Raw genomic sequence first — 25880 nt, 5'->3', positions numbered from 1 at the left:
CTCAAATTTTTTTGTTTTGTATTCCCCCTATGACTTCAGGAAAATCTTTTCCTATTATCTGCCATTTAAAGCATAGTGCAGATTCTTAGTATGGTCCTTATACTGTAATCCCTGCCTACCTTTTCAGCTTTAACCCTGTCTACCAAATCCTTAGAGTACATGCAAATATGAAAGCTTGGATACACACCAATAGAAGAGTGCGCAATTAAAGTTTCATTTACAGATATAAACAAAGTTGTTCAAAGCTAATTAAATATTTGCTTTGTTTTAAGGTTGTAGACAAGTACAAATTGATACTTAAAGTACAAGACATGGATGGTCAATTTTTTGGATTGATGACTACATCAACTTGTCTTATAACAGTAACAGATTCAAATGACAATGCACCTAATTTCTTGCAAAATGTTGTAAGTATATAATTCCAAAATCTACCTCTGTTTATTGTCTTTTGTTGATTAACCTGAATTAATAAATATCATACTTTGAAGTATATATATTTTGAATAAAATTAAGTAGTAAACATACAAATCTGTTTTATTTGTTGATAATAGTATTTAATTTCTGACCGCTTGTTGAAGGCCAGTAACAGTCTTCATTTGTAATGAAATTCTTCTTTCATTTAAATGATGTCTTCATGAAACAATACTATTTGAGATTCATGGATTAAAATAATCTAGCTGGAAACTCTAAGAACAAGTAACTTTGGAGTAGAAGAAACATTTTGCTTTCTTTGTAAAAGTGTTCATTATAAAGTAAGTTTTTAATGAGTTCTTTCTGTTCCAGTATACAGTATCGGTAGAGGAAAATACATACAATGTGGAAATCTTACGAATACCTGTACAAGACAAGGATTTAATTAGGAGTGCCAATTGGAGAGCCAACTTTACCATTTTAAAGGGCAATGAAAATGGACATTTCAAAATCAGTACAGATGAAAAAACTAATGAAGGCATTCTGTGTATTGTAAAGGTACAGTTATAATGAATCATTGACAACTTGGAAAATTAACACATTTTAATAAGTTAATGGTTAATCAACTAAATAGTTTCATTTCCTAGTCTCTATAAGTTAGAGAAGAACATAGTCTCCTTAGGCCTACTGTTCCACCCAATGCCTGCCTTTCTTCTATAATTGATTTGCCAGTTCTTAGCCACCTAACTTATGCTTGAACATTCTCAGTTATAGGAACCTCCATATTTTGATTGGCAACTTATTCTATATTTAGAGAGCTCTGATTTTCAGAAGTTCTGCTGTGCCTAAATTATTCTCCTTATATTCTATGTCTTTCATCCATGTTTTATTGCAGATGCTGTACAGAACAGGTACAGTTCTTTTGAAAAGGCTGTTATGTCCCCTTGAGACTTAACCTTCTCTAGAATAAATATTCCCAGCACTCTTCAACTATTCCTTGCATGATATAAGTTAGCCTTTGTTTTATCTGTAAAAAATTATACTTTTCTCTGCCTCCCCAGCAGCCATTCAACATAATAATGAAAAGGAAAGCATTTGATAAACTATAGGATATTATTATATTTTTTAAAGTATTAACATGTTCGTGGTACTACTATTTATAATTTCCAATGAAGATACCTTTCTTCTTTAAAAAAAAAGATAACTTTTCTGGGACCATAGAGCCTGAGTTGATACAGTCTTTAGCTGAGTCCTGCATAAGTTTTCTTCCCCAGGGTTGGTTGGCTTGTTTGTTTCTGTTTCAGCAGCACCGGCAGCGGCAGTGCATATGGGCTGAGTGAGGAAGCTGTTGTTCTTGCTCTTTCTCAACATAGGTCTGCAGCTCCACAACAATCCAACACGTAGTTTTCTAAGGGATTGTTACCATCTCAGTGCAGCTATCAGATATTTTTGAACACTGTATTTTGATTGATGAAACAAAAAGTCACTCCAAATTGGAAGAGAATTCATGTTTTCTTAAAATTAATCATTGAGCCCTGGCTGGTGTAGCTTTGTGGATTGAGTGCAGGCTGAGAACCAAAGGGTTGCCAGTTTGATTCCCAGTCATGGTACATGCCTGGGTTGCGGGCCAGGCCCCTAGGATGGGGTGTGCAAGAGGCAACCACATATTGATGTTTCTCTCTCTCTCTTTCTCCCCTTCCCCCTTTCCCCACTCTCTAAAAGTAAGTAAATAAAATCTTTTAAAAAATTAATCATTGATTTCACGCCAGCAGATTTCTAATCTTGCAGAGTTTAAAGCCACTATCCAGCCTGAGCTTTGAGAAATTACATTAAAAATTCTAAGGTTTTATTTGGCATTTGGCTCTGGACCCATTAGCCGCACGTCCTTCGGTGTGACAGCCGCTTCCTGAACTTCCTGTGTCTCTCCTTGTCAGCAGACACTCTGACTTACTGCATGACTGTCCCAACACATGGAATTTGTGTTCATTAGCAAGAGATACATAGCAATTTGTTTTTCCTTTTGACTTTTCATTTCTGGGATAGTCATAAAAAATCACAAAGCAATTCACATGCCTTTTGTGGATTCTAAGATACAGAAATCTTCTCATCAGTACCTCAGCCTGATAATACCACAGTGCGGGGAAAGGATGAAAACAAAGATTTTACTTATCAGTTTTGATTTTGTTCCATGCTCAGCCAGTGATCATTTTGATAGGCAGAAAGAATCAAAGTGCTTCAATCTTTCAGTCCAGTGCAAAACAGTGTTTTACAGGTTCTGCTTGATTTACTGTCTGAAAATCACTTATAATCAAGTGATTGATTTGGAAATTTTTAGAGGCTAGTAGACCACTTAAACAGAGTAGAATAGCAGAGGGATTGTAGTGTGGTGGTTAAGGAAATGAATTCAAACCAGACTACCCAGTGGCAAACCCAAGCATAGAGAGGAAGCTTTTAGCAGTGGGAAGTCAGTGTATCTCCTCTTCTCCACTTTCTTTCTCTGAAAAATAGGGATGATGATAATGTTAGCACCATCAAGCATATCATATTTCTCTTACTCAACTCTGTTTTCACTGGGAGAGTTTCTTCTGATAAACTGCAGGTACTACCAAAGTACAATTCTCAAGTTTTCAAAACATAATTTTCATAAAAATAGATAGTGAGCATGGGTAAAAGTTCTGCTTAACTCATTAATGAAGGATCCAGCAAAAAGACAAAGCGGATTCCTAAGAAGAACTGAGAACATGAATGGATTTTGATAAATGAAAAAGCTAAGATAAAATTCCTCTGTTTGTTTTAATAGTTTGCTTTTCTATTGCATTTTTTCCATTACCATTTCTCCCCTTTTTACTCTCTTTCACCTCCTCCCACTCCCACCCCACCGCAGTCACCTCACTGTTGTCTGTGTCCCTGAGTTCTTTCTCTTTTTTCTCTTGATTTCTCCACCCACCAACCTGTCATTCCGTTCTCTATGAATCTGACTCTGTTTTGCTTGTTCAGTTTGTTTCTTAGATTTCACATACGAGTAAATCATATGGTGTTTGTTTTTCTATGACTGGCTTCTTTGACTTAGCACAATGTTCTCCATCTATCCATGCTGTCGTAAAGGGTAAAATTTTCTTCTTTTTTATGGCCAAGTAGTGTTCCGTTGTATAAATGTACCATAGCTAACACTTGGGCTGCTTCCAAATCTTGGTTATTGTAAATAGTGCTGCAATGAACATAGGGGTGCTATATTCTTTCAAATTAGTGTTTCAAAAACCAACAAACCAACCAATTAAAAATGGGCAAAGGACCTGAATAGACACTTCTCCAAAGAGGACATACAGATGGCTTATAGACATACGAAAAGGTGTTCAAGTCACTAATAACCAGAGAAATGCAAATTGAACCACAACGAGATATCATTTCACACGTGTCATAATGGCTGTCATCATAAATCAACAAACAATGAGTGTTGATGAGGATGTGCAGAAAAAGGAACCCTTGTGCACTGTTGGTGAGAATGCAGAGTGGTGCAGCCACTGTGGAGAGCAGTATGGAGTTACCTCAAAACAGATTGCTGACTTTTATGCCTGATAGGGCTATTAGAACATGCATTAGGAGTATATTTTCTCTCTGAAAGAAAATAAAATTGTTTAACATTTCCTATTTCATTTATGTTGACATCTAATTGTACAAGAGGTAAAATATCTGAGCCTTAGTCAGTAGTAAATAGTCAGGACAAAGTCTCGTTCTCCTAGAGTCAGGTGACCTTCAGCTGGTTCGTCAGTGCACTAAGGCCGCACCACGGAGCGCTGTCATCATTCTGCATTGTCTCCAGGTTCAGAATAATTTTTCTCAGTAAGAACGAAGCCTAAAAGTATCTGCCTAAGCCTAAGAATTGCTTTTTTGTAACTCTGTAAACCACCCGCAGAAACGTTTGGACTACTCTGGCTAAAGGCTTAGGGAATAATCACCTGGCTCTTTGGCCAAGGCTAAAGGTCACTGCTGACTAAATGGGAACCGGGAGTGTGTGCAGCACTGGTCATATCGACGAGAGTTCGCATGCTATTTGAAATATCAGATGTGTTTTACACTTGCACTGAAATACATGCATTTCTTTTTAAAGCCACTGAATTATGAAGAAATCCCTCAAGTGGTCCTGGAAATTGGAGTAAGCAATGAATCTCCTTTTACTAGAGATGTTCCACTCAGGGCAACCATGAACAGAGCTTTGGTCACAGTTCAAGTGAAGGACCAGGACGAAGGGCCTGAGTGCAGCCCAGCAGTCCAACGCGTACGGATCAGAGAGAATTCAGCAAAGGGGACCAGCACCAGCGGCTATAAGGCATATGACCCTGAAACTAAACGTAGCACTGGTTTCAGGTACAAAGAAATCACTAACCAGATACTGATAATGTATCTGAAACAATTGTGGCTGTGACTTTAATACATTTTATGTTGCTGAAGGTTATTTTTATTTTTTATTAACAGGTACAAAAAATTGCACGACCCTGAAGAATGGATCACCATTGATGAAAACTCAGGGTCAATCAGAACTTCCAAAGTTCTGGACAGGGAGGCCATAACTCCCAGAAGGGATTATAATGTCACGGTCATGGCAATAGACCCAGGTAAACAAAAAAGTTTTAGTCTAGTATTTCCTAAAGGAATTGGAGAATAATGCAACTATTCTTGTACAGAATTATTTCTGTGATATCACAGAAATAATGGGATATATACATATGGGATGTATATGGGATTCTTAGAAATTGCTTTAAGAACTCTGTTCCTATTTCTCTTAATCATCTAACAATGTGAAACTACTCAGAAACAAGAAGCCATGTCTTATTCATCTTTATATTCCCAGTGTGGCGGACCTTAAAAATGCTTATAGACTCTATATTAGAGGACAAAGGTGAAACTGAGATCCAGGACTAAGGAAGTGGTCTCACCAGACTCTTTATGTCACTTTAAATTAAACCTTTAAATAACTCTGCTGACTATTGGGTCAAAATGATTCTTTTCTTGAATTCTGTTCCTTAAAGTAACCCAGAACTTCTGAACCCTGGGAAGGGAGGGAGAAAGAGAAGGAGAGAAACTATGAAGTGCAAGAAAAACATCCATCAGCTGCCTCTCACCCATCCCCCAAAAGAGGTTGTGGCTCATAACCCATGCATGTTCCCTGACTGGGAATCAAACCTGTAACCTTTTGGTTGGTGGGACGATGACCAACCAATTGACCCACACCAATCAGGGCTGGGCATTATATATTTAAAGTAAATGTCCCTAGGTTGTTTGGATGTGTACTGGGATTAGAATAATTTTTCTGTAGTCATGTTCATGCTCATTAACATCTGTACCAGAAGGAACCCAAAGAAATAGACTTTGGAGTTCAGACATATATTTCTCCTGTTTGGCAATTACTTTGGTAAAAAGTTTATTGCATCCGTATCTGATATTGTCAACAACAGTACTCATTTTAGATGATCTGCAGGTTTCCTCTATCCATCTGTGTTTTTATTTACCATTTCTTCTATAATCAAGTGTTTATGTAGAAAAGCCATGTATCATATTTGGAATCTATGTGATTTTTTTTTCTTTAGAAACTATAAAAAGCTTTACAAACTACCCAAACTTTTTTTCTTTCTCCTAGATGGTAGATCGTGTACTGGAACACTTGTAGTTAACATTGAAGATGTGAATGATAATGCACCAAAAATACTTCAAAATCATGTAGTAATTTGCAAACCAAAGATGGAGTATACTGACATTTCAGCTTTTGATCCTGATGATTCTATCCATGGTCCTCCATTTAAGTTCAGCTTGGAAAACCCTTCTTCAGAAACCAGCAGAATGTGGACCCTCTCCACAGTTAATGGTACTCAATAAAAAAGAATGATGTATATGCTCTAAAATAATTGATCATAGGTTTACTTGTCTGTTTACATGAAGCATGTAAAGTTGAGTCTCATTAACATACTTCAGAAGCCTAACAAACTTTTACAAATATTATTGAGGCTTATGTTATGTTTTACACATAAAATGAAAGGAATTATAATTTTTATGTTGGCAAAATTAACTTTTACGGAAAAGACAAAAATGCTTTGTTAAAATATTGGGCAACTTATTGTGAAACTGTTTTTGCTGTGTTTAAAGTAAGCCCAGTGAGATAAAGAGAGAATGAAAGATAGGCAGCTTAAACTTGATTGTAAGCCAGCTGCAGAACCGAGGAATCTGGGGGTATGGGACAAGCTCTCTGTGGCATTTTGGAAGGAAATGTGTGGAATCTGGACAGAGATCTGGCACTGGAGCCTTCAGGGTAGTGTCTGTGGTAGTGGTTTCTGGGGAGTGCAGTAGTCCGTATTTCAGTTGTGGTTCACGGCTTGTTTGTTACGAGACATGCTCTTTCCTGCAGTTGCACTTTTCGTATGCTGTTTCTTCTACCTAGAATACCTCCCTTTTCATTTCTTAGCTTGGTATTCATAATGTTTATGGAGTACTTACTATCTATGAGGCAGTGTTGCAGACCTGGGATTAAATATGTGTATAATATACATATATATTATATATAGAGAGATTAACAAGACAGACATGACTCCAGCACAGATACTCATGTCTAAGAAGACTTTCTTGAAATAGGAATGACACTGTGATTTTTTGCTACCTTCTTTTCATGTTGTATTATCATGTGTTTACATTATTCCTCCGATATATATGTGAGTTTCTCAAGACATTTGTAATCTTTTTTTGTATTGCCAATACCTAGCCCAGTGCTTAGTAGATACTAACTACTTAATAAAGGTTTGTCGAATCAATAATTCATTAGTATATATGCATAAAAGAAGAAAAATACTTAGGTTATAAGGAAACCAGTGTTTTCAGAGTTCAGAGCATGTTAGTCGCAATGCCGTGAGAGCGGGTGGAAGGAGAGAAGGAATCTGGTGCCGATGGGCCTTACATACCAGGCCAAGGAGAACGGCCTTTGTACAGTGGGTGACCAAAGTATGCACTGGGAGTGTACAAGTAAGGCAATACTGTATGCAGGTTGATGTCTTAAAAATGGCATTGGTTGTAGTTAGGAGGACAGTTTGAAGAGGACAAACTTGAGTCGCAAAGAAAATCAGGTTGAGGCATTCCTGTGAATAAACGAGACATGACTATGGCTTAGTTTGTGGCCTTGAGGGAGCGGAGGTATTAAAGGAGCTTGCCTTCGACACAGTATGTTCCGAAGGGTACAAACAAACCCAAGCAGTAATTCGCATTCCTCCAGAAAGATTCAGATATGAGGTGCAGCCAAAAATCTTTGAAGTTCTCACAATTATAACAGTGCATAAATGCACAGCTTAGAAATTACACGTGACTCCCAGATGTGCTTATGCTACTTTGTCATTCCAGTTAGTGCATTACAAAAAGTCCAGAAGGTTGGAATTGTCATTGAAAGTGTGTAGAGCTTTTGGTCCGTTGATAATAAGGTCATTAAAATAAGGTACCAAGACTGTTGAGGGAAATCTCACAGTTCATAAATATGTATTGTTGTGGTACAGACATAGTTGTGTTTTTTTGTAAGCCTTATACCTAACCTGGGAGATATTAATTAGCTTCCTGGTATTGAGATTACTTCCAGAGGCAAGGCATTAATCATGAAAGGTCTTTTGTGTTTTGGAAAATTTTCTTATTGATAGGATAATGGACAGGTACCAGAAGGTAAATGGATAAGAGAATGTGAACTTAAAGCATCCTTGGTTTATAAGTGTGAATTCTTTAGGAGTATCACAAACTGGTACTACAGAAAAATGTGTGAAGTGTATGTTTAAAGTCAGTTTATCATTCTTAGTTTGTAATAAGGGGAAAGTGAGGGAATGTTAAATGTTGAAATGTTACTAGGTCACTCCAATGTCAAATTGTTTCTTTAAGTTCCTCTCTGAAAAGTTACAGTAATGTTAGTGCTTGAAAAAGTTCAAGATAGTCATGTACTTTTTGTTCATTTTCATGTGGCAGGTGGTTCTTTGGGAATAAGATCTTTACAATCAGGTGTAGTGAAACAAAGGCTAAGGGGGGAATACATGTTCATTAAAAATATAATTCTTCTTTCCGTGCTGCCATGATGGTGTGCATGAATGTCCTGGCTGACGCTCTCAAGAGTATCAACAATGCTGAAAAGAGAGGCAAACGCCAGGTTCTTATCAGACCGTGCTCCAAAGTCATCATCCGGTTTTTAACTGTGATGATGAAGCATGGCTACATTGGCAAATTTGAAATTATTGATGACCACAGAGCTGGGAAAATTGCTGTAAACCTTACCGGCAGGTTGAACAAGTGTGGAGTAATCAGCCCCAGATTTGATGTGCAACTCAAAGATCTAGAAAAATGGCAGAACAACCTGCTTCCGTCCCGTCAGTTTGGTTTCATTGTACTGACAACCTCAGCGGGCATCATGGACCATGAAGAAGCAAGACGAAAACACACAGGAGGGAAAATCCTGGGATTCTTTTTCTAGGGATGTAATACATATATGCAAATAAAATGCCTCAATGGAAAAAAATATATATATATATAATTCTTCTATTTTGTTTCAGATACAGCTGCCCGTCTTTCATATAACAAAAATGCTGCTGTTGATGTATATTATATTCCCATCACTGTAAGAGACAGAGAAGGTCAATCTGCAACAAAAACCTTGACAGTTGACCTGTGTGCTTGTACTCATCCAAGTCAGTGCGCAAGGACTGTGAGAACCACAGGGGTATCACTTGGAAAATGGGCGATCCTGGCCATACTGCTGGGTATAGCGTTACTTTTCTGTAAGTCCTTTTACTTACTTAAGGTTAAAATATATAATAAATATCTGAGTGCAGGAAAAGGCCTTTAAAGTGTAATCTTGTCCAACCATCTATCAGGCGCGAGTCCCCTTTACTAATTCCTTTTGTATTATTTGTATCTGAGCCCTGATTGACTATTTTCTGTAAGGGGAGCAAGATCCTTTTTGAGATAAAAGGTTTAACATTTGGACAGAACTGTTGACAGTTTCTTAGACTGTCCTAAATTTGTCAGTGAAAAACTTTTACTTTTTGGTCATAGTACTTTTTGGTCATAAAACTTCTGCTCTAGGAAAGTTCACTAAAAGCCATTTTTGTTTCATGCCTTCTCACTATTCAGCCACAGATTTGTGGAAGGAGTTCAGCAATATATCTTCTTCCATATTATCTTGCTAATTTTGAATTTTGTTAATCTCTTCTTCATCAGTTGTCTAGTTCCCAATGGTACCATATCTTTTCCTCTCTTTTTATTCCCACCCATTCCTCCAGCTTAGATTAGCTGTTGTTCCTTTGTTCTGTGATAGGGGTAGTGAGTAAGAGCAAGACTCTGGAATCAGACTGTCCGGGTTTGTTCCCAGTTTATCACTTGCAAGCCATGTGACCTGGGGAAAGTTAATTTAACTGTGCTCCAGTTTCCTCATCTGTAAAAGGGGATACTTATAGTAGCCTACTCTATGGAGTAGCACTGATGATTAGTCAATGCGTGTGAAAAGCTTACAATATTATATGGTGTATTTCTAGTAAGTGTTCATTATTTTTATCAGCTCAACAAAATAAATATGTATTGAACATCTATGATATGCCAAAGTTGTGTCTTAGATGCGTAGGATTCATCCAAAACAAAATGGACAAAAATAAAAACAAACGGTCTGTCTTGAGATAGTAAACTGACAGAGTAAATGCTGTGGAGGAAAAAATGGAACAAAATAATTAGAATGTGTCGTCTTGTAGAATGTGTATGGGATGAGTATGAGAAATTTTAGTAAATGGTTAGATCAGGCCTAAGTGAAAGTTATCACCGATGATTTTTGGAAAAGGTGAGTCAGTCCAGCAGAGTACCTGAGGAAGGAGCTTTCAGACAGGAGGGAAAGTCGGTTTCAACGGGCTAAAGTGAAAGTATGCTTGAGGAAACGAAGGAGCGGCAGGAAGACCAGTCTAGGTAGAGAGCAGTAAAAGAGGGGAACAGGGTGAAAAACGGTGGGGGAAGGTCACAAGGGGCCACGCAGAGCAGGCAGGGGTTGGTACACTTTTTCTAGGGCTAGAGAGTATTTATTTAAACTTTGCAGGCCACGTGGTTTCACATAAAGCCAATCATATCTGCCCTGAATGCAAGAAAGCCGCAAAGATAATATTTAAATGATGGGTGTGGCCGTGTTCCAGTAGAACTTTGTAGACACTAAAATTGAAATTTTATATAATTTTCACATAGAGTAAACTCTTATTTCCAAGTTTTTTCAACCACTTAAAGATACAAAAACCATACCCATGGGCCTTACAAAAACACATGGAGGCTGGATTTGGGGCTGTGGTTTGGGAGTTTCTGGCATAACAGCTTGTAGAATATTATAAAAATGTTATTACTATTAGTTTTATTATCACAGATTTTAACCTCCCATAAGTATCATGTAGAAAGAAAATTCTGAATAGAAAAAAATATAGAATAGGGTTAACTAAGATACTTGGAGAAGAATGTATTCTGGGAAACACGTTTTGTCATTCTTTCTTGTAGGCAAACCATTTTTTCGTGAATCAATGAATCTCTTTAAAGTCTTTGTCTTAAATAGATGTCAGTGATTTTTAAAAAATGTCCTACTTAATTCATGATTCTAAATCTTTTAGTATGCTGGGTAGAACTCAAACTCTTAAAGGGACAATCATCAAAATATAGTTACGATCATGCCAAATTTTAAACTATAAGCTAAATCATAGTCTGTTAATTTAGAAAGGTCAAAATGATTCATGGGACACCATGCTTGGCTTTATTTGCCTTCTGTGCACTTTAGGTGATAAGATACAAAAGATCGGTATTTTATTCTATGTATGTTAAACTTTGTGTATCCACTTTTTTCCAAACTCAGCTGTATTGCTAACTTTAGTATGTGGAATTGTTGGTGCCAGAAAAAAAGGTTTTCCAGAAGATTTGGCACAGCAAAATTTAATTATATCAAACACAGAAGCACCTGGAGATGATAAGGTGGTAAGTAATTTTCTTAAATGAATATCTCTGAATATTTCCCATAATTTCTTAACTCATCTTCATGAAGTTATTTTGAAATTTAGAAGTTTAGTTATATTTTTAATTGGATAAGATTTTATAGGCATAAGTATTTTCTCTGTCAATATTTAAATATTCACGTAGTGGCATTTAATTATCTTCTTAAACTGTCACTGAACGCAGGTCCAGCAGCCTGCCACTTTGAAAGCCAGTACTCAAGAGGCTGGTGCTAACGTTAAGGGCAGTGGTTTATTCAGATGCCAGCCATCTAGAAGATGGGAACTTACATCTCAAAGCCCATCTCCCCTCTCAGTGGAAGCAGAGGTTTTTATAAGGAGGGAGAGGGGAGCAGAACAAGGAGATCAAGGGAGGGGGTTGCAGAGTTCTCTCTGTGCAGACTAGCACAGTCCTTTCCAATAAGGCAAGAGATGGTCTGGGGTGCATCATCCTGGTTTACCCATCCCAGCTTCTCGTCACCTTGACTCCATGATTACAGGTCAGCAAATCTCCCGGACCTGGGATACTTGAAAGTCAAAGTTTATCTTTTGAAGTTAGTTCCTAGGATTGTTATACAAACATGCTGTCCATCTACAAGCTACATGTTAATCAGAGTCAGCATTTATAGCACGGGCGGAAAACGCAAAGCTGAGGGCCGAATCCCACCCTCCACCTTGTTTTATCGGCCTGGCACCTCATTGCTACCTGGTGGCAGCACTAAGATCTCGCTTCACTGTTAAGGAATCGTTACATTTATCCAGTCCTAAAATTACATTCTGCCCTTTGAAGACAACTGCGAGGCTGATGTGGCCCCTGGTGAAAAGGAGTTTGACAGCCCTGATTTACAGGAACGGTGTCAAAAGAAGGTGGGGTGGGTTACAATTCCCCATTGTTAGAGTTTTCCACAGTTATGAATTTTTCACAGTTATAAAACCATATGTATTATTTCAGTTACCGTTTTTCTATTCTCTAGTGTTACAATTCAAAGTGTGTTCTTTGATGTTATAAATTTATTATAATAACAATCTATTTGGCTGCTCTCTACAGTGTATATTTCCAGATGTTATGTTTCTCTTTGACTATAATAAGAAAAAATAACTTGCTAAAAGCTCTGAAGATAAATGAAGAAACTATCAAAGAGATGTATATTTTTTAAAAAGTCTGTGCAGGTGGGAGGAGATTGGAAGATGACTGCCAATCTGTTTCCTTGTATATTTTGGGGACCTCTGAGGTTCTTGGCACTATGCTTCTTATTTTTGGCGGAAGTGCATTAAAACTTTGTCTAGGCATGTTCTTTCTCCAAAAAGATTTTGGTGTGTTTATGAGAAAAGAATCTATTGTTACAGGGAAAATAAGTAGGCACAGGACAGTAACCCATTAGTTAGCATCAGTATGATAGAGCAGTGTCTGAGTTCAAAGAGGCTTATGCTACGGAAGTGTTCTCTTGACATCTGCACCTACTGGGGAGGCCTGGTCAAAGAAGTACATGTCACTCTGTGAATAAGAAGTGTTTGAAAGTGAAAAGATGTTGGGAATAGCTAAAGAGGAAAGAAAGAGCCTACTGAATAAAAAAAGAAAACAAAATTTAGAGATTGTTTAACAGATGGTGAAAATCGTATTTGGAATAGGAAAGTTGATGTTTTGGAACAGAAGTGGGAGACCTAAGTTAGGCTTTGTGGGAGAGTGTATACGAGAGGAGTAGGAGATGGGACTTGTATGGGCCACATGAAGGATTTCAGGTGTATCTCTTGGAAAGGGAGAGCCAGTCAAGGCTTTTCTGCATGTAAGCCGAACAATGTGAGTGATGAATCAGCGGGGAGATCGTCGGGAACAGGAAGGCTTTAGGGATGGGGAAGATAAGGGATTGAGAGCTTCGGAAAGTTTAAGGGTGATATTGCTAGGATAATGGTAATTGGGATATTAAACTAGGGATGGATTAAAAACTATTTTCAATTTATAAATGATGAGATTGTTTACTTTTGAGTAACAAAATAAAAAGTGGAGTCAAAGGGACAGGTGTGATAGCCAGGGACAATAATGATATATCAAGCTTTTTTTATGTCTCAGGGAGAAGATTACTTTCTCATCAACAATTTCTCACTTTCATTTCCTCCCCACCCTCATACAAAATCATAGCCCATCCATATTTGATGTATCTACATGTGGAACCCTGTCATTATCTGTCCATTCAGAAAATAGGTTTATCACTTTGATAGTCCTTATATAAATAGTGAGTTCTTATTTAATATCTGAGCATGGAATGAATGAACTTTAATTAATATTTGTTCTTTGCCATTTGATGCTGGAGCTGGTAGTATCGATCAGGTACTTCACTATATTATTCTCACACCCGTGTGCCTGTTCTCTGCTGGGAACCCTTCCTAAAAGGACTTGGAATTATTAATTTGTGCCAGAACATAATTTTAGCCCTAATTTTACAAAATGTAACATTTCCTAGTGAATATAGAAACTCTAGTACAATGAGTAAAAGTGATGACTTTACTTTTGCATCTGAGGTTAAGTCATAGGAATACGAGATGGTATTAGGAATTGGGGCTGGAAAAGTAGATCTGAAAACCACTGGTACAGTGGTTTTGCAAGGTTGTTGCAAAGGTTGTTGCAAGGTTGTTGATACCCTGGGAGGATATAGACTCTGGGGAGTGCACTTGGAGGTGAGTGAGAGGGACAGGGGGGAGCCAGGGAGGGGAGTATCAGACAGCAGTGTGCACTCAGCCTCCCTTTTAGTTTATTTTCCATTCCCCTCCCGTTAGCTTAGAAATATGCTCTCTGACCATGTATTCCTAATGACAAATTATACTATGAAGGAAATTTGAAAATCAGCATTTTTTCTCCCTTTGGAATAGAAATGTACTGTAGCAGCAACCAAAGCAAAAAATCTAGGGTAGCAGTGCCACCAAATGGCTACTTTTCAGTTCTCTTTTCCGGTATGTATATTTTTAAGACAGTGAGATAATATGTGTGACTTTTTATGGCTATATTTCAGGCTCAGTAAATCATCTAAAATTGGAAATTTCCAGTTTAGTTAGAGACTCTGCATATTAAATTTTTTAAAAATTAGGTTGTCAAGAGGATGGCCCAGAAGAGCCTAATGGGTCTGGAGATTGGTCATGACCATACAGTTTATACTCAGAAATGATGCCCTGAGATGACCATTGCCACTAAGTTTCTCACCCGTGTGGACGTTCTCTAGTTCCTTCTCTATCTTTTTTTTTGAAACTGAACTCGTGCAAAGAAAGATTTATGCTAGATTTCTCTGTGATCTTACTTCCTGTTCACCTAGCACTCTGGAATTCCTTTTGACAAAGAACACCAGTGTCCACGTTTTTTACTTGAATTTGGTGGATGCTACCTTTATGTGAACCCATTGTCATCCTGCTTTGATTTTTTTCTACTTTGGTTATGGACCTCCATACCTTACTTCTTTGTATAGTTTCAGAGTCATGCCTTTTTGCTTCCCTCTGTTGGTTATTCCAGATCAATTGTCCACCCCTTAGAGTGGGATTTTTCTTGTGGTTTTATTCTTAGCCCTCTTTTCTTTTAGTTCAGAAAAGTTTCCTCTGGGTAATGGCATTTATTCCTGTGGCTTCGACCACCACCTACATGGAAAAAACTCCCTGAATTCAGCCTCCAGCTCAGATCTCTCACCTGAACTTCAGATCCCCATATTCAGTACTCATGTTGGACGTCCCACACATTTCTCGAGTTCACCATGTTCAAAATCGAATTGCTTACTCTCTTCTTACTCACACGCACTTCCTTCTTTCCCACTTAAGTGTGAATTGTACCATCAATCTGGTTGCACAGCAGAACACACAGGAAGTGTTCCTGACCCCATCCAGCCACCGCTCTACGGAGCATCTGCTTTTCATCATTGCTGCTTCTACTTTGGCTTAGATCCTTACCATTTTTCACCTAGAATCATTTAGTGACCCCTCAGATTTTCATGACACTAAACTCATCTCTTTCATATTTGTCTGTCACATTGTTGCCTAGAATGGTTTCAAAAACATGTTTCTCCCCTGTTATGAAAATGCTTCTTTGAGCCCTCATAATCTCAGCATAGTCTGCATTTTTTTAGCATGGCATGCAGATCTCTGTGTCCTCTGGCCTTTTATAACCTTTCCTGCTTTCTCTCTGTCTCTCTCTCTCTCTCTCTTAGTTGTATGTGGTAGCCAGGCTCAGCAGGCTGAAGTGGAGGGTCCCTAGAGCACCTTAGTCTGTAGACCCTCCTGCAGGGAGCGTGTTTTTCCTGTTGCTTAGTAGGAGCGCTTCAGCTCAGTTTTCCAAGTCTACTACAGTTAATCTCTCTGGATTCAAATTTTGATGTTCTTTTTCTGTGCTTGTATTTTCTCTGTTTACCTGCTTATCAGAATAATCACATTCTTAACGTAATTTTCTGTCTTCTGCCTCACTGGGATAAGAGCTTCTTGGAGCCACTGAATGACTATCCCTATATTTTCATTCTTAGACTGAGCATATAGTTGAAAAGTGATACATGTCTGTTTAATTAATGAATGAATAAAAGATGGCATAAATGTTCTTCTTCCCTTGTTTTCTTGTGACTTTTCTTGGAATCAGTTTCTCCCAATAGGAATGGCTTATTTTATTTTATTATTTTATTTCAGTGCTCTGCCAATGGGTTTACGACCCAGACAGTCAACAACTCTAACCATGGCTTTTGTGGTACTATGGGGTCAGGAGTCAAAAACGGAGGTCTGGAAACCATTGAAATGGTGAAAGGAGGGCACCACACCTTAGAATCGGGCCGGAGTCACCATCACACCCTGGATTCCTGCAGGGGGGGACACGTGGAAATGGAAAACTCCAGACACACCTACTCGGAGTGGCACAATTTCACTCAGCCTCATCTTCGTGACGTGAGTTTTCTTAAGCGATTTCACTCTATTATTTAAATGTCCAAGTGGGGGACAACAGGGAATTCGTATTAACATACATATTTTAAGAAACTGCTTTTTGATATTCTTCACGATCTCTTTCTCCCTCTCCAATTATTTTTGCCTTGCTCTTTGATTGCGTTACATTATTTAATATAAAAGAAATTTTATTTCATCTGTTATTTTAATTTCTAAAATGTCATGAAAACTGCAGGTTTTAAATATCCCTGACTTAACTTACATTAATTTTAGTTGTGTATTTATTTACCTCACAAGCGTTTTCAATAAGGAATACTAAAAAAATTTAATTCCTCACAATTATAAAACTTCCCAAATCAAATATCCACTTTCTATGAAAACAAAGCATCTGTACATAATTCTAGGATTAACATTAAATAATATGACCTGCCTGAACTATTTTCAATGTAAAAGCATGATGCAAACATAACATGTTTTATTCAGAGGAAAGCAAAGAAGCGAAAGAAAGGAGAGGCTAAATGAGGGATTTTCAAGCCTGATAGCACATCAAAATCGCCTGGGAAGCCTTGAAAAAAAATACTAATGCCTGTGTTCCTCCTCGAAATATTCTCATTTAATTGGTTTGGCTTTTTCCCACCCCCAAGGCTCCTGAGGTGATTCAAATGTGCGGCCCAGGCAGAGAATCACTGGATTAAACTTCTTTCTGGCTCTAAGGTTTCACTTCTTTGATCTCAGGAAGCCAGTGCCTTTGGAAGACAAAGACCGGAAGCCCTTAATCCACGGACCACAAATGGGCAACATTCTGTGACTCCGCTGTAGCCTATCCTATGTCCGCTGCACATTTTTTCATGAAGTTCATTCAGTTTTCTGTTTCTACACAGAAAGCTTAAGAAAGCACTCTTAGGTGTGGTTTTCAATGTGCACATGAAGGAATGAGATGTGAGGCTAAAATGGTTAAGAAGGGAGACGTTTGCTAATGCAAAGCAAGCAAATGAGCTCGGGTTAGAGAGGGAGGACACCCAGGTGAGGAAGGGAGGAGGCAGAAGCGTTTGACAGGTGAGGAGACTGGCCAGCAATGGATGGGAAGGGAGACGTGGCTGAGTGCCTGGCCCCTCCATTCTGCAATGCCAGATTTTGCTATGTGGGTTATGTTATTTTGAATTTCACTGTAAGTTTTTGTACATCTCTGTTTTGTCACGTTTTGGCTGTCTTTTAAACTTGATTCTGAAGCCAATGATGTAATTCTTATCTACTTTCTAACTGCACAAAATATGTAGTGATTATAGTTAACATCTATTGTCTGTTTACTATGTGCCTGGAATAATAAGAATATTTTTCATACACTACTATTTCATCATTTAACAATGATCCTGGGAAATGGTCACTGTCTATATTCCCATTTTACACTTGAGAAAAGGGAGACAAAAATATTTAGTAACTTGCTCCGAGTCAGATAGCTAGTTGGTTAATACCAGAGCTATGACTCAAAGTAAGGACTATGTGACCATTGAAGCTCAAAATCCTAATGCATCGTGCTGTGGGCTAGCCTGAACTCTAGACATAAAATTTAGGAATAAACATTCCATGATAATTTAAACGTACTTAAATGTGACATTTGCCTACCTAATTTTTTATTTGTATGGATTACTAGAAATGTAAAGTATACTGACTTTATGGTATGGTTGTGATATAGACCAATCATGTGCATTTTTTGTATGTAGGACTCCATTAGAGGACACACTGGTTAAAAATTAAACATACCAGGTAAATAAAAAATAAATTTTATGTTTATATGTTTGTGTGTTTAAAACAATAATGCAATCCTTTGTTTTATTTTACAGAAATTGCACCAATATAATAAGAACGAAGACCACCTCTCATCTCGAGATTATGTCCTCACGTATAACTACGAAGGAAGAGGGTCTCCAGTTGGTTCTGTAGGCTGCTGCAGTGACAAACAGGAAGAAGAAGGTCTGGACTTTTTAAATAACCTGGAAGCTAAATTTACTACATTAGCAGAAACATGCACAAAAAGATAAACATTACAGTGATGCAATTAGACGTGATTTTGTCTAACATTTCTGAATATTTCCAAAAGGGATACTGTAACATTTGATATCCATTTCTAAATACATATAGATATGAATATGACTGTATGAATTTTTCTAAATTTTGAATTGTGTCAATTACCAATTTGTACAATATTTTCCAAGCAATGTATTGCTTATCTTTTTCACAAAGTTGAAATGTTAAAATAGATGTTTGCCTCCTTTAAAGCTGAGTAAATAAATAACTGGCAAATCTCATGCTATCAAATTGGATTTAAGGTCTATAAAGGATCTGTTCTCCTTTATAGATATTTTCCAATAAATATGTTGGGTAAATATTAGTCCAACAAATGGCTAAGCTGTATTTGATTGGATATAACAAAACAGCTCTCTGGGCTGAAATTCTGTTCTGGTTCCAGGTTTAGATTTAAGTAGAATAGGATTATCTCAAATACTATGGCAAATTTTTCTGGATTTTTTTTAGCTCTAAAATATTAGTAGTACTTAGTCAGTAGTTTCTATGATTTCTAGAATTTTGTTTTCTTTCTGGTTAGCAATAAGATAATGAGGAGCAGTCTTCTGTGCTTGGTTGCCTTAATAGAGGTCTCAAAAATACATAGCCACAACTTTAAACTACGCTAAGAAAGTGTAAGCCAAGAAATTGTTATTTTTATGCTTTTGAAAGTGCTTTATGGCTTATAAAAGATTATTATGAGGAGTATAACTTCATTTATTCTCAAGAAACAAAACTGTATTCAACATACAGAGAGTTATTGCCATATTTGAATGAAAAATACTAAACATTTTTTATTGAGATCATAATCCCTAATCTTAACCATTTTTGCCCCAAGATTCAGGACTACTATCAAAAACTTGCCAGGAATAAAAATTATGCTGAAAAAATGTTGCTTTTCTTCTCTTGAGTATTGTACTTTTGTATTTTTATTTGCAATTTTAGCACATGTGGCTCTTATTTCCTCTTTAGTAGCCATTTGAAATTAGAATATGTTATTCTTAGATGGATTGTAGTTATGCTTTGTAGTCTGAAAAAACAGACTCCTATCATTATTATGAGTAGCAATGAGGGATAAGCATGCATTTTCATTCACTGCCATTTTCAAATAAAATGCATTACTCCTTATTAAGGCAGGTAGATATTACAAAATGCTGTAAAGAATCAAAAGAATATAGGGAAACTTAACCCCTTGGTGGAAGTCAGTATCTTGCAAGGTGTTCCTTCAATTTAGTGCTTCCCAAATTTGTTTATGATAGAGCCCCTGGAAGGCCAGTGGAATACTTTAAGGCAGTAAAGTCATAAACGTAAAATAATGAATACCTAAATTTATGGTAAATCTAATCACATTGTTGTATACTTACTTCAAGTGATAGTTTAAAAACTGGACTAGAAATACAGGGGCAAAAGTACATTTTCTGTTGTAATGTAAGTAATAATAATAATAATCATAAAACAATAAACTCTGTTTTGCATACTCACAACTATAAACCTGCAGTTTACATGAAGCTAGCCCATGAAGTGGCCAGCTTCTATAGGCTATAGTTTGAACTGACTGTATATATGTGTGTGTGTGCGTGCGTGTGTGTGTGTGTGTATGGGGACAAAGGGAACTTTTGGTGAGGACAAACCCAAGGAGGGTTTGGACAAGTCAGAGACCATCATGAAAACTCAGGCCTTCAGGGGCAAGAAGAGAGGCCCAAAAATGTAACATTGTTTGCTTCATAGTTTTTCCTAGGCCAGGTGCTTCCTTTTCTGTCTTTACTCAGGCCTCTGGCAGCTGCCATTTGATTTGGGGGCAGGATTACTAACCCTTGTCTGGGCCTCACCTTGTTTGGAGTGTGGAGTGCCAGAGTGGGGCTGACTGCATGATGAGTCTGAAGGCAATTACAGGATGGGCCTGAACTGGTTGTATAGAACAAACAGGGCCTCCATGGGAAATGCTTCACTCCTCTGTCGCCCTCTGGTCCCTAAGATAGAAGGTCTTCAATTAAATGTGCTGTAAAATTCTTATTCAGTGCTACATTTTGGGTTTTCTTATTTGCTCCTGAAACCTAGATTTTTATAGACTTACACGTTTGAAAGAGTAATTTCCTTTTAAGATTTTCTTATTTTTAATAGGAACATTGTTAACATGTGGTATTCTTCTTTCCTCATATGTGTAAGGTGAAAATTAAGCTGTTTTAGTATGAAAGAAAGTATCTTTTTAAAGCTTTGATTTTCTAGTTCTTCAATTTTTAATGTACAGGTACAGGTTGTTTTTTCTTATGTTTATAAAGAAGCAGTTAACTATAAAATGCAGTGAGGTTTGTTTTGAAACATTTGTAACAGAGTTTAATTTTGCTATTAAGAAGTTACTTTATTTTGAAAGAAACAAGGCAAGTTAAAAGCAAAACTTGGATGCATAAAATAATATTTATGGATACAGGACATAAAAACACAATGTTAATTTGATTCCTATCTTTATTATTTTCAGGAATAAAATTATTCCATGGTAAATATGTTATAAAAGTGTGCTTAAGACTGGCATAGAAATAGTGATTCTCAGTAATGCCTTTATTGTATTACTGGAGAATATCTTAGAGAATGGGTAAATTGTTAACATTATTAATATATATGGTACTATTTGGGGGGATTACTATTTGGGGCAAATGATTATCTTTACCTATCGCTCCATCTATCTGTCTACCTACCTACCTATCATTTGATTTTGTTTGAGTAAAGAAGGATTAGAAAGTGGTTGTGATTACAGATTGCACCAGAAATAAAAGGCTGATGCAGGATTCTACTTGGAGGAGCAGTGTAGTCAAGGGGAAACATTAGGAGTTAAAAAAGAAAGCAAGGATGAAAGAGAAAAAAGCAAGTGATAGTCCAACCTTGGTTCTGCAACTTAGAGGATGTGTAACTTCCAAGTGTTAATTACAACTGAATTACGGTGCTGTGTGCCTCACAGTGAATCTTCTCCCCAGATGTCTGTGCTCCAGCACCGGCTTCCTGGCAAATGTAAGGCTGACCGCTTCAAGAATTTATGAATTGTATCAATAGCTTCAAATGCTAATATAATTTGAATTACAGCTTAAATTTCAAAACTTTTATTGTGGTCATTATTTTTTTGTGTGTAAATATTTGGTTTCAAGAATGTTGTTGAATTTTTTCTTTTTTGAAATAAAAAACTGGATAAATTCCAAGTGTCCATGAGAATTGATTTGGTTAAATCCTGGGTCACGGTGAGTGAACAGCGTGGATTCCAGAGTCAGACTGTTTGAATTTGCCTCCTGGCTCTCTCACTTCCTCATTCTGTGGACTTTAGAAAAGCTACTTATCTTCTTTTTTAGTTTTCTCATTTTTTAAATCAAAATAACAATATTGACCTCATGAAATTAACACATTTAAAACATGTAGAATATTGCCTGTACATAGTAAAAGATTCAGAAGTCATAGGTATATAGGCAGTAAAATTATTGAGCTGAATATGCTATAAAACGATGTCTAATCTCATTTGGGGAAATGGGATTGGACATTTATGCATCTGTGGGGAACAAAAGACCTGAATAGATTATTTCCAGACAATGGAATTACAGTTGATTTGTATTTTGTGTTCATTTTGAACAAGGAACATTGCCAGCGTGTGAATTTTTTAAAGGAGTAATCTGAGCCCTAGACAGCTCCTTCATGACTTGTTTTCATTAAAAGTCACATTGGCCGCATGGGCAGAAACTGTTAAGGTGGCTGCGACTTAGAAAACCGAGATCCAGGTGGAGTTTGTAGGCCTCTCTGTTCTGGCAGGTTATTCTGATTTCATCCGTTTAAGCTTCATATCTTTCATTTTTCATTTACTTATTTTTTTTAAATTCACTGTTTTGTTCATTTTGAAGTGTGTCATTAGAGGTAATCAGTGCACTCAGACTGCTGCGCAACACCACCACTGTCTAGTTGCAGGTTGTCAGCTCCTCAGAAAGGGGCCTTTTAAGCCGTCCCTGTGCCTGTCTCCATTCCCTCTGCCCCCCGCAGCCCCCAGTCTGTTTTCTGGCTCTGTGGGTTTGCCGATTCTGGACACTTCACGTAAGTGGAATCACACAATATATGTGCTTATGTGTCTGGCTTCTTTCACTGAAGTTAAAAACTTTTTTCATCCTTTTACTTTGGAAAGAAATCCTACAATATCTGAAAGTCCATGTTCAGAATTTCTCAGAAACCAATACAACCATCAGCATTTGCAAATTCGAAGTGAGTATGTTTGTTTGTGTGAAAATCAAATGTAATAAAGCAAAAATAGATCTGATGATAAATATAACCATATGTACTAATATACTAATGTAAAATATTAGTACTGATATACTAATTTTAAAATACCGATTTTTAAAAAAATTATTTATTTATCTTTAGAGGGGAAGGGAAGGAAAAAGGGAGAGACACACATCAATGTATGGTTGCCTTTCATGCATCCCCTGCTGGGAACTGGCCTGCAGGGAACCAGCTTGCAACCCAGGCATGTGCCCTGACTGGGAATCAAACTGCAATTGCCTGGTTTGCAGGCCCGCGCTCAATCCACTGAGCTACACCAGCCAGGGCTAAAATACTGATATTTTTTAAAATGTCATATTTTGGCAAAAATCAGAGCTATAAAAATTGGCCAGGCTAAATGGTCCCAAAGAAAACAGTGCAGGTGCTATAATCAGTAAAATTTCATACAAATATCTATTGAGCAAATTAATCAATACTTTTTTGCAAAATATAAATAAAAATTCAGTCTTATTAAAATAATTCTAATAAAACATAGTAGAAAGTTGTAAAGAGTTTAACATTGCCGTACAAGAATTTGGAAAATCAAAATGCCTTAATTTCATATGAACTGGAAAATATTTTCTGGACAGAAATTTATCAATCTGGGCATAATTCTAAAACCTATACTCAAAAATACAGAGTAAAATGACCTCAAGAATGAAAACTCAAGTTGAAAACTTGCTTTATCCTCTGTTTCATTCTGAGCTACAAAGATAGATCTGTGCTCTTGACTATCTTTCTGTCTCTCTGCCCTCTACAGCAGCCGGCGTGCTGGCTAGAGCCCATTCTGCAGTGTAGTTGTGCTGAACGCGTGCACTACATTGCCGTGCTGGAATGCTTTCTGTGTCACACCACCGGACACCTCCAGGGTGCCCCTGTCCAGACTTTTTACCTTCACGACCAAGAGGGACCCATGCTAAAGTACTATCCGCTGCTTAAAAATAAATTAACCAAAAAAGTGGCAGCCTCTTATCTACTTAGTAACTATTATCTTTGCCAGTACCTATTATGCATTTCCCTCCTGACCTGGTTGGCTGGCTGCCCAGTTATGCTCCTGGGAAGGCAGAGAAGGCATGTGATTCAGATATGGATGGGCAGTTGGGGGGGGGGGTGGGGAGGAGGCTGGGGGGGGGGTTAGGAGGGGAGGGCAATGGGGATGGTTGGAAAACCCTTATATTTTTCCTTCAAATATGGTTATAATACCTAAGGAAATCTTATGTTCTTCTTTCTGATATTTTGCACTTACTCTGAAACTCCCATCTCATTTATGAAACTAAATCCTTCTGTGTTTTTTATATGCTCTGTCAAGTGCCATAGAATTGACACATACAGACGCCAGGTCTCAGGCACCCAGGTGGCTGGGATTAGATTAGCAGCTGCCTTAATGGCCACCTGTGTGAGTCAATGAATAAGCATCATATGCTCCTTCTACTCAGTTTCCTCGGGTACTCCGTAGGAGAAGGTGAACCTTACACTCGGCTACAGAAAATGGGCGTGAAGATAAAAATCTCAAATGACAGGTTAATTTTCGGCCATTTTGGCTCAATTAGGACTTGAAATTGACACGGAGTAAAAGAAAAGTGAAAGGAGCTTTATTTCTGGAATATAAAAGAAGTAAACCCAGATTCTTACCTACTAGTCAAACAAAGAAGCAATTGGAGATTACTGAAAGATAGTTAAGAATCGTACTTTCCTTATATGTGCATACATCGCATTTCCTTCACCTGTTCATCCATGAATGGGCATTTAGGTGCGTCCACCTCTGGGCTGTTGTGAATAGTGCTGCGCTTGACATGGGGGCACAGATATCTCTTCAAGATTCTAACTTCAATTCTTCATGATAAGTAGGCAGGAATGAGATTGCTGGATCATATAGTAGTTTCACATTTAATCTTATGAGAAATTGCCATGTTATTTTCTAAAGTGGTTGTATCATTCAGCCACAAAAAAGAACGAAACTATGTCACAGCTAGAAGATGGATGAACCTTGAGGACATCATGCTAAGTGAAACAAGCCGGTCACAGAAAGACAACTACTGCATGATATTACTTAGATGAGGTATCAAATGTAGCCAAACTCATAGAAACAGGAAATAGAATGGTGGTTGCCAGGGACTGCTGGGAGGAGAAAACAGGCAGTTGCCCTTCCATTGGGTATGAGTTTCAGTCACTCAAGATGAAAATGTTCTGGGGATCCCCTATACAAACAACATTGTGCCTACAGTTAACAATACTATCCACATAACCATTCGTTGGGAGGTCGATCTCATGCTGGGTGCGTTTCACCACATGGGGGAAAACAAAAAAAAAGACAAGCACTGTACTTCCATTCAGGATAAACTGGTTTATGGTGTTCTTTGGGTGTGGTAAGTTTCATGAGTCCTCAAGGTGGGAGAGGCTTGGTGTTCTGCCTTAGCCTCGGGCTCCCAGCATCCCTGGCTCCTTTTCAGGAATCTTACCCAAGAGTCTGGGGCACACCCTGCCGTCTCCTAGGCCTGTCCTGTGCTTACAGTGCAGTCTGGGCCTGCACAAACATGTGGGAAATGCCAGAGACACACGCTGTTATTACATGTGACTTCAAAAGCAGGAGGATCTTCAGAAGCCAATTTGAGAAAAGTGAAATGCTGGCAAAAATACCTTCAACCCCTTCTCTATAGTTGTTCTTTGTTTCCTGTGCACGGCACAGCCATCGTGGGAGAAAAATAAGCACTTTGGGTATTTTCAGTCAGTGTTATTAGCTGACATCAGGGAAAGCTAATGGATGTAATATGATTCCAGAAGAAAACCTGAATATTTGTTACTAAATTGCCACTTAATTGTAATTGATTTTGTTTCTCTTTCAAAATATATTAAGGTAAATATATGCTGGGTGATAGCAGTGTATATACACTTAGTTTGTTGAAAGATTGCCATTTTGACCTTAGTAAATTCACTTCCTGTGTAGAAGTGACTGGGCCTGCAGAGGTAAATTGGATTACTGTCACAGAGTTGTGCCGAGACATCAACATTCTGGCTCATAGACAATGGGAGTTTCTGTGACATGATGTGACAGGTTGCAGGGTAAAGTGCAGTTTCACACAGAGATTCCTAATACATTGAAATTCATGGGTTTTATTCTTAATATGACTCATCATATGCAAAGTAAAGCAGATAAAGGATAATGATATAAGGCTATTTGGGAAAATGCAAGAAAATGGCTTAAGTATCTTAGCCCTAGAA

The 25880-nt window shown here is 37.7% G+C and overlaps 2 protein-coding genes across 3 annotated transcripts in view; both read left to right on the top strand.

The window, feature by feature from the left end:
• Positions 1–21549, top strand: part of DSC3 (desmocollin 3) — a 48617-nt gene extending 27068 nt beyond the window's left edge. Inside the window, exons 8-17 of one of the 2 annotated variants that reach the window (XM_037156796.2) lie at positions 273–407; positions 784–969; positions 4520–4776; positions 4885–5024; positions 6047–6271; positions 8970–9194; positions 11288–11406; positions 16068–16319; positions 18038–18080; positions 18158–18245. In XM_037156796.2, the coding sequence (XP_037012691.2) occupies positions 273–407; positions 784–969; positions 4520–4776; positions 4885–5024; positions 6047–6271; positions 8970–9194; positions 11288–11406; positions 16068–16319; positions 18038–18064 (1566 nt within the window). In that variant the 3' untranslated portion in view covers positions 18065–18080; positions 18158–18245. Of the gene's footprint in view, positions 1–272; positions 408–783; positions 970–4519; positions 4777–4884; positions 5025–6046; positions 6272–8969; positions 9195–11287; positions 11407–16067; positions 16320–18037; positions 18081–18157 lie in introns of both variants that reach the window. The other variant, XM_037156795.2, reaches the window with a different exon arrangement.
• LOC119057863 (40S ribosomal protein S15a-like) lies at positions 8472–8935 on the top strand. The gene has a single exon (XM_037156797.2). It carries the CDS (start codon positions 8495–8497, stop codon positions 8888–8890), a length of 396 nt encoding a protein of 131 aa, XP_037012692.2. The 5' UTR covers positions 8472–8494; the 3' UTR covers positions 8891–8935.
• Positions 21550–25880: the final 4331 nt, after the last annotated feature.

Source organism: Artibeus jamaicensis, unplaced genomic scaffold (assembly GCF_021234435.1).
Source record: "Artibeus jamaicensis isolate MK-2021 breed Jamaican fruit bat unplaced genomic scaffold, CSHL_Jam_final contig_354, whole genome shotgun sequence".
NCBI classification, from domain to species: domain Eukaryota; kingdom Metazoa; phylum Chordata; class Mammalia; order Chiroptera; family Phyllostomidae; genus Artibeus; species Artibeus jamaicensis.
The sequence above is the reverse complement of the archived record's forward strand: the minus strand, read 5'-3'. Positions and strand labels throughout refer to the sequence as shown.

Coding starts and splice junctions, on each gene's coding strand:
- LOC119057863 (XM_037156797.2), top strand. CDS start 8,495: ATGATGGTGTGCATGAATGTCCTGGCTGACGCTCTCAAGAGTATCAAC.